An 8,698-nucleotide genomic window follows, 5' to 3' on the forward strand; every position below is an offset into this window, starting at 1 on the left:
GAGTGGTTGCAGTCGACCAGGACAGGATACTTCTAGGGTTTCTGGTCAGCCTTAGAAGTCAGGGCGATCTTCATCAAGATGTTCCCGGTTTTCTCAGCAGAACCGAAAACAGCCCGCCAGCGGCACTCACTGCACCAGATGTGGGTCCAGAGACCACCTCACCATAGCTTGCTCCCTAGGGCAGTCGGTTTGGTATTATTGCAAATTGCCCGGGCACCTGAGCCAAGATTGTTCGCTGAAAGCTCAGCATATGGCTTTCGGAGTGTCTGGTCATGGAGGACAACCCAATCAGACAGGGACTTATCGAGGAGGGCGAAGAGCCCAATCTTCGCATAGCCAGTAGAGGACAGCTCCCCCGGCAGCAACTACATATGACATGCATGGACAGGAGCACTCCGGTGCCCTCATAGTACCACAAAGCTTTGTTCTGAGACCACAGTATCTAACTCAGGGGCAGTACCAGTCACAGGCCCAGCCGCTGGTCCAGTATCAGTCGCAGCCTACCTATTTGTCTCTGGCTTAGTACCCGACACCGTCACAGTGGCAGGCTCAGACTCAGGCGTAGTAGCCTTTGGCAGCACTACACCTCCACCACCGCCAGAGATTGGACATATTCATGCGGTTACTAGAGAGGATGCACAGCGGGCCGACGGATCCGTTTTCCGCAGTATGATTCTACTTTATACATTATCCGTTGATATGCTGATAGATACTGGTAGCTCGCATTCTTTTATTTCCCATGCCTTTATGAGGGACATAGGTAGACTACCTACTCTTAGACCGCAGCGACTAACCATCTCCTTACCGTCCGGTGATACATTGGACGTCACTCAGGAGGTCAGAGGTTGTCCGTTAGATTTTGGCAACATGATACTTATGGTTGATTTATTAGTGTTGGAAATGGTCGAGTTTGACATTATCATTGGCATGGATTGGTTGTCTGCATATAATGCCACGGTTGATTGTCAGACGAGGGTGGTCACTTTCCGACCTCCGAACCAACCCTCGTGGGATTTCACTGGCATCAGGGACGATGACATATCGATCATTTCGACGATTCAGGCTCAGAAGCTGCTGTCACATGACTGTCTGGGTTTTCTGTTATCTTTGATTCATATTGAAGATGACAGTAGTACTCAACTCTCCAACGTTCCAGTAGTCCGAGAGTATCCGGATATATTTCCAGATGAGCTACCAGGTTTGCCTCCCCGAAGGCAAGTGGAGTTTACTATTGAGTTGATTCCGGGGATCGCGCCAGCATCGAAAGCTCCATATCGTATGACATTGAAAGAGTTGGACGACCTAAAGGTCCAACTCCATGAGTTATTGGATAGGGGATTCATTCGCCCTAGTGTTTCTCCGTGGGGTTCTCCGGTATTATTTGTCAAGACAAAGGATAGTACTCTAAGTTGTGCATAAATTATAGACAACTGAATGCAGTGATCATCAGAAATAAGTACCCCCTACCGCAGATCGAGGATTTGTTTGATCAGCTCAGAGGTACCGCAGTGTATTCTAAGATTGATCTGCGATCTGAATATTATCAGCCGAGAGTCAAAGAATCTGATATTCAGAAGACAGCTTTCCGTACCAGATACGACCATTTTGAGTCTTTGGTAATGTCATTTGGGCTTACCAATGCTCCAACAGTATTTATGGATTTGATGAACCGCATATTTCTGGAGTATCTAGATGAGTTCGTTGTCGTTTTCATCGATGACATTTTGATCTACTCGAGTTCCGAGGAGGAGCATGCGCAACATCTTCACAAAGTCCTGGAGACTCTTCGATGACATCAGTTGTATGCGAAGTTCAGTAAGTGTGCCTTCTGACTATCTTCAGTCGCTTTTTTGGGTCATATGGTTTCTAGCCGAGGTATTTTAGTAGACCCTCAGAAGACCGAGGCTGTCACCAGTTGGGAGTAGCCGAAATCAGTACAGGAGATCCGTAGTTTTTTGGGATTAGTTGGATATTACAGACGGTTTGTCGAGAGTTTTTCCAGGATTGCTATGCCACTGACACGCCTGACCAGGAAAGGCGTGAAGTTCACTTGGACAGAAGATTGTGAGACCAACTTTCAGGAGTTGAAGCGGAGATTAGTGTCGGCACCAGTTTTGGTTTTGCCCACTGGAGAGGACGGATTCGTGCTCTACACCGATGCATCTCTACAGGGTATGGGCGCTGTTCTAATGCAGCACGACAGGGTAGTCTCCAATGCTTCTCGACAGTTGAAGAAGCATGAGAAAAACTACCCGGTACATGATCTGGAGTTGACCTCAATTATATTTGCTCTGAAGATTTAGCGGCATTACTTGTACGGTATTACCTTTGAGATTCTCACTTACCATAAGAGTTTCAAATATCTGTTCACCTAGAAGGAGCTTAATCTCCGATAGAGGAGATTGATGGAGTTCTTGAAGGATTATGATTGTATCATTAGCTACCACCAGGGGAAAGCTAATGTGGTTGCCGATGCACTCAGCAGAAAGTCCAGAGGGACTTTGGTTTGCTTCCGAGCTTCAGTCACATACTTGATTCAGCGATTCTCTGAGTTGGGCCATCAGGAGCAGGGACGGACAGAGCAGGGTATGTTGGTTACCATGGTTGCTCAGTCATCGATCAGGATGAGGATCCGAGAGGCCCATGTCGGTGATCAGCACTTATAGTTCATTGGCAGTCAGATAGCTTCCGGGCAGCAGGTTGACTTCACACGAGATGAGGAGGGTATTATATACTTTCGAGACAGATTATGCGTACCTTAGTCTCACCCGATCTTACAGGAGCGACTTCAAGTGGCTCATCGCTCTCGATTTGCGATCCACCCAGGAGGGACCCGCATGTATCGAGATTTGAGACGTTCCTACTGGTGGAACGGTATAAAGAAAAACATCGCGAAATTCGTAGCTAGATGTCTTGTCTGTCAGCAGGTGAAGGATAAGCACCAGAGACCTGCCAGATTACTTCAGCGGATTCCTATTCCTGAGTGGGAATAGTAACATATTACCATGGATTTTGTGGTGGGTTTTCCTAGGACACGATGAGGCCATGACGTGATTTGGGTAATCGTTGATCGATTAACCAAATCCGTGCACTTCTTAGAGATCTAGAAGACTGATTCCCTGGATCGATTAGCAGATCTGTATTGTCATGAGATCATCAGATTACATGGTGTTCCTTTGAGTATTATTTCGGATAGAGACCTACGGTTCACGTCCCGGTTCTAGCAGAGTCTGCAGTAGACCTTGGGCACTCAGCTCCGTTTTAGTACAACTTTTCATCCGCAGATAGATGGACAGTCAGAGTGGACCATTCAGACTCTAGAGAACTTGCTGAGGCCATGTGTATTGGATTTTGGGGGGGTAGTTGGGAGGACCATTTGCCATTGGTAGAGTTCGCCTACAACAACAGCTTTCATTCGGCTATCCAGATAGCACCGTTTGAAGCGTTGTATGGTAGGCCTTGTCGAACACTCACCCTTTGGGATGAGGTTGGGGAGGCCCAGTTGCTAGGGCCTCATAGAGCTCAGCAGGAAGCAGAGTTAGTCCGTACTATCAGACGGAGGATGTCAGAGGTGTAGGACCGCCAGAAGAGTTATGCTGATCGGAGATGCAGATCCCTAGAGTTCTCTACTGGCGACCATGTTTTTCTGCATGTTTCACCCACGAAAGGGGTGAAGAGATTTGACCTTAGAGGTAAGCTAGCTCCGCAATACATTGGACCTTTCCAGATCTTGGCGAGGATTGGAGCAGTAACTTATCGCCTGGCGCTACCATTGGCTCTGGCAGGCGTGTACGACGTATTTCATGTATCTATGCTGAGGAGATACATAGACGACCCAACTCATGTGTTGTCTGATATACCAGTTTCCCTTCAGCCTGATGCCACCTGCGAGAAGGTTCCGGTACGAATTCTGGACCAGAAGGATCGTCAGCTGCGGAACAAGACTATCCGACTGGTTAAAGTCGGATGACAGCATCATTCGGACGAGGAGGCTACCTGGGAGCTCGAGGATACGATCCGAGCTCGATAACCCCATCTTTTCACTTGAGGTATGTGAGTTATTTACTGTTCAGCATTTATACTATCTATCTGTTGCTAATACTTGCTGATATTAGATAACGAAAATTTGGGGATCAAATTTTTTATTAGTGGGGGAGAATGTAAAATACCGAAAAAGGACGAATAACCATAAGAGAATTTTTAGAAATTTTCCGGAGCTCGTATGGCTTAGGTTACGGGGACAAATATTGATCCTCGAGAAAGCATGTTTAGGCTACCCCATTTAAACAAGGAAATGTTTGATTTTCTTTTTATTTCTTTTCTTTTTCTTTTATTCCTTTTCCTTTGTTTCTTTCCCCGCGTGCCCGAGCCCTAAGGTCGACGTCGTCCGTTTCTTCTCTTCCCTAACGGACGCGCCGCCGCCGCCGCCGCTCGCGTTCGCTCCTCTTCCCCTTCGGTACCAAATCCCTTGACCAAGGGAAGCCCCAAAGCCCTACTGCTGTTTTCCTTCTCACCCTATCTCCTCCCTTGCCCGGTGCTCTAGGGTTTTTTCCCCTCTTCTTCTTCGTCGCTGGAGCAGTTCTTCTTGGTCGGTGATGCCCTCGTGAGCCCGAAGCCGTAGTGTCACATCATTTCACTATCCAATAGAGCGTCGACGTGCCGACTGTCTTTAGAGAATATATTGCCGCCCAAGATTCGACAACCACTCGCGATCGTCCGTCGGTGCACTCCAAGACGAACAACGTCGCACTCAGGACCCAACCTCAGATCGCGGAACACCAAGCCTTATGACAAGGAAAACTCTCGGAAAAGAAGGCAAACAAACTAGGCCGCCTGTGAGCGTGAGGCCCATGAGCTGGGGATTTGCACCCCCGCTGCGTGCGATGATCGCGTGAGTCGCGCCCGGTTTATGGATTTCTGGCTCGAACCCCCGAAACCACCTGATTTGGGCTCGGCCCGCGTATGCGTGTAGGTCCCCTTAACTTTGCTAAGCAAGGATGGAAGTGCTCCATATATAAGGTCTTCCAACCTTCTTAGCTTAACAATATAAGATTAAATGTATACACATATGTATTACTAGAACAACAATAAAAATGAAGAAAAATAATTTGAATTAAAACACAGAACTCAACCGTATATTTATCATCAAATAATTATTCACCCCAGTAATCATTCTTCAATCGAGTTTTTAATTTTTTTCAATCCATCCCTCCGAATAAATATAGCATAAGTCATCTTACTTACATTTAAAATTTCCAGTAAGAAAATTAGCCTTCTGGTTTATATTTTTAATTGAGATCGTGTCTAACTCAGATCGATTAATTCTAAAATAATCAATCGGGTCTCATAGAAATTTTTAATACGAAATAAATCAAGAAAATATTCATAGCAAATGCCTTATCAATCTAATATTATTAGATAGCCGTTTATTAAAAAAAATTATCTATTAATTCAAGTTAAACACCTAAAAAATTTTAAAGAAATAATTATTTGTGTGTTTTTGTTTTTTTTTCTGCTTTGTTATTTTAACTCATTATTATGAAAAAGTGATACTACCATTCATCCTAGGTAAAATAACTATCCGTGGATGGAGTCACAAATGCATCCGCCGCTTATTTGATGATAAATAAACTGTAAAAAGGTGAGTAATCTTTCTTCAATCACGTTTTTAATTTTTTTTCAATCCATCCCTCCAAATAAACATAGCATAAGTCCTCTTATTTACATTCAAAATTTCCAATAAGAAAATTAACCTTTTGTTTTATATTTTTAATTGACATCGTGTCTAACTCAGATCGATCTAAAATAATCAATCGGATCTTATATAAAATTTTAATACGAAATAAATTAAGAAATATTTATAACAAGTGACCTATCAGTCTAATATTTTTATTATTAGACCAACCATGTATTAGAAAAAATATCTATTAATTCGAGTTAAACACCTAAAAAAAATTTTACCATTATCGCAGGAGCAAATTAGCCAGTACATAGAAAGCCGGTCTTCATTTCAGATTACTTTTGTCGTAAGGATCTAATCAATGCGTGCGTTAGGCCACCCTCCTTTCTTGACCAGATGGTCAACCATCAGGCCTACCTCTTCCTTTACAAAGTCGTGCTGCCGTCAACGAAGCTTTCCAATTGGTGCCGTACGAATATCGAACATGAGAATCTATTACTAGAAAGTTGCACAATCTAATTAGATCAACTCCCCAAAATTGAGGTGGTTGACTTGTAGTTGCGTTAAGAAAAGGGTTGCCTTAGGCTTAGCACTCCCCGTTCAACAAGGCATTGACGATTCTTCCACGACACTTTTGTTGCTTTCAGAGAAACAATGTCCTTCAATCCTTAGTGTCTATCTACAGTCTTTCGTATTTACAGAAGTCATAGATTCACAATCGAAACTAAAGCTTGATCCATTGGTGAAGGAGAAGAGAGACTCGTCAAGAGTATGATCTGACCAATCGAAAGCTCTGCAACGAAGCTTTGACGAGGTTACTGAACAGAAAGCCCGGGCCACCGGACACCTCCGGCGAAGCGAGAACACGACTCTGCTTCACCCTCACCACCATCGCCCCCAGCTCTCTGCGTATGGAGTCGATCGTCTTCGCTTCCACCGCGTCGCATGACGACGCGTCCGATAGATAGAACGTGTCGACTGCCTTCCCTCCCTCCGTCGAAATCTCGGCTCTTCGAATCGTCAGCCCGTTCTCTCGGAACACCCTCGTAATCTCCGAGAGCAGCCCGACTCTGTCTTGCGTCCTCAGCACCACCTCCAGCCCCTCGGTGAATCGTCTCTCGATGGCGGCCTCGAGGCACTTGATCAGTCGCTGCCGTTCGGCTTCTGAGCTTATGGGATGCCCGTCGACGTGTCTGATGTAGTATTCCTGATAAGCTTCTTCGCCTCCGGCGTCGACCGTGCCGTGAAACACCACGTATTGCATGTCCGTCAGTGTGCACACCGTGTCGAAGAGCAGCTTCGGCCGGTCCTTGGACCGCAGAATGATCACGGAGTAGTCCTTCTCCGAGCAGTCCATCACCGCGACTTGAGGCTTCCTCGACTCGTCGTCTACGCTGCTGGAGGCGCCGCAATCGTAGTCCCGGTCGCCGAACATCATCTGGTGCAGCCGCCGTTCGGTGTGGGTGTCGTGCCCTGCGGAGAGCGCCGTCGCCGCCCTCGAGCCGTCGTCGCCTTTGAGAACATTGCAGAGGAGGTCCTCGATGGCGGAGAGCCTCTCGGGGTCCTCCACCGCCCTCCCGGTGGCGTCGTCAGTGACGCACACCACCGCGGCGACCCTAGCGTTGTGGGTCCATAGCTCGGCCTTCACCACGTTGCAGTTTCTGTTGGCCAGCACGGCGCAGATCTCCGACAGCAAGCCCGGCCGGTCGGTGCCGGTCATCTCGATGAAGGTGTTCTCCTTCGAGGACGGCGTTATGCCGGCGGAGTTGCTCAGTTTGGAGGAGAAGCAAGCGTCTGCTCCGAGCGACTGCAGGAATTCTTCCAACCAGTCTTAGACAACTGCATCATCAATTTGTAAGTCGAAGAAAAACAATCAACAGCAAAAATTGCTTACTTTCTGAATGTAAGAGATGAGCTCTCTGTCTCTCACTTTATTCCCATCCCTATCCGTCACATTGAACACTGAGATCAACCAAACTCGTAAGGATTACAGCAAAATCCGTTTTTTCCAGAACAAAATCAAACTAAAAGTTTACCATCCATGAACCAACTTCCATCCGAAGACATATACGCCTTTGTGATGATAAGGTCGAGATCAGTAAGGACTTGAATAACCTCCAGGAGAATCCCATGCTTGTTCATGCTGTCGACCTGAGAAACAGGCGACGATGGGAACTGATCAGCAAAATGAAAATGCTCAAATCTTTTATAATAATAATAATAATAACAGTTTCGACTCACCCGAATGACAGTAGCAATTTCACAAGCTTCATTATCTATCACAACCCTACAGAAACAATTGGAGAAATTAGAAAAGATTTGAAGAAGAAAAAAAAAAAACAAACATGAAACAGAGTCAGATGGTACCGTGGAGGGTTCATCCTCCTGATGAGCTTGGAATACTCATCATCGTCCACCTCGGCAAGTTGATGACTCATCATCATCTTGCAATATCAAAGCAAGAGCAGTCTGCGCCGTTGCTGCTGCGGCGGAGGAAAGAGGAGAGGAGGAAATAGGGAAAGGAAGAGGAGGGAAAACAGAGGATCTAATAGATTAATAAGTGGAGGGAAAGGGAAGACCGGCGTCGTGGCGGTCGGATCCGCCACTTTCCAACCAGGATGTCAGGGCTACGTGTACGTGTTCAATTGGATCCCATTTCTTCCGTGGAAAAATCTCGGCTTTCAACGCTTTGAATATCTCTCTCCCAATTCCACATTTTGATCTTCTTCTTCTTCTTGCTCAAGAAAAACTCATTCCATTTCTTCCGTAGGTTTGAACACTAAAACACGTGCTTACACCAAGGGAAAAAACAAGGCGAAAAGTAAACGCATGCCGGAATTATTAATTATTAACAGTGCCTTGCATGTTACTTCGTCTTCCAGCTAAATCTAAACGGGCGAGAGAGGGGATTCTGCGTCGGACGTTCGATGCGGCCCACCAGCGAACACGACGCTGACATTAAAGCAAATGGCTTCTGACGCGGGCTCCACTTGGATCTCGCAAGATCTAGGTATCAAC

At 46.1% G+C, this 8,698-nt stretch overlaps 1 protein-coding gene across 1 annotated transcript; it reads right to left on the minus strand.

The window, feature by feature from the left end:
- Nucleotides 1-6,156: 6,156 nt before the first annotated feature.
- LOC122020772 (ACT domain-containing protein ACR4-like) lies at nucleotides 6,157-8,455 on the minus strand. The gene is made up of 5 exons (XM_042578790.1): nucleotides 8,048-8,455; nucleotides 7,922-7,967; nucleotides 7,717-7,831; nucleotides 7,575-7,642; nucleotides 6,157-7,487 (listed from the first exon to the last, which is right to left on the minus strand). Exons 1-5 carry the CDS (start codon nucleotides 8,122-8,124, stop codon nucleotides 6,444-6,446), a joined length of 1,350 nt encoding a protein of 449 aa, XP_042434724.1. The 5' UTR covers nucleotides 8,125-8,455; the 3' UTR covers nucleotides 6,157-6,443.
- Nucleotides 8,456-8,698: the final 243 nt, after the last annotated feature.

The sequence above is a fragment of the Zingiber officinale genome, chromosome 9A (assembly GCF_018446385.1).
Source record: "Zingiber officinale cultivar Zhangliang chromosome 9A, Zo_v1.1, whole genome shotgun sequence".
In the NCBI taxonomy this organism is placed as follows: Eukaryota; Viridiplantae; Streptophyta; class Magnoliopsida; order Zingiberales; family Zingiberaceae; genus Zingiber; species Zingiber officinale.

What these genes read in the sequence shown, in the direction of transcription:
- LOC122020772 (XM_042578790.1), bottom strand. Translation starts at nt 8,124, where the DNA reads ATGATGATGAGTCATCAACTTGCCGAGGTGGACGATGATGAGTATTCC. An exon ending in AGGAGGATGAACCCTCCACG is followed by an intron (nt 7,968 to 8,047) that starts GTACCATCTGAC and finishes TTGTTTCTGTAG; the next exon opens with GGTTGTGATAGATAATGAAG. An exon ending in AAATTGCTACTGTCATTCGG is followed by an intron (nt 7,832 to 7,921) that starts GTGAGTCGAAAC and finishes CCTGTTTCTCAG; the next exon opens with GTCGACAGCATGAACAAGCA.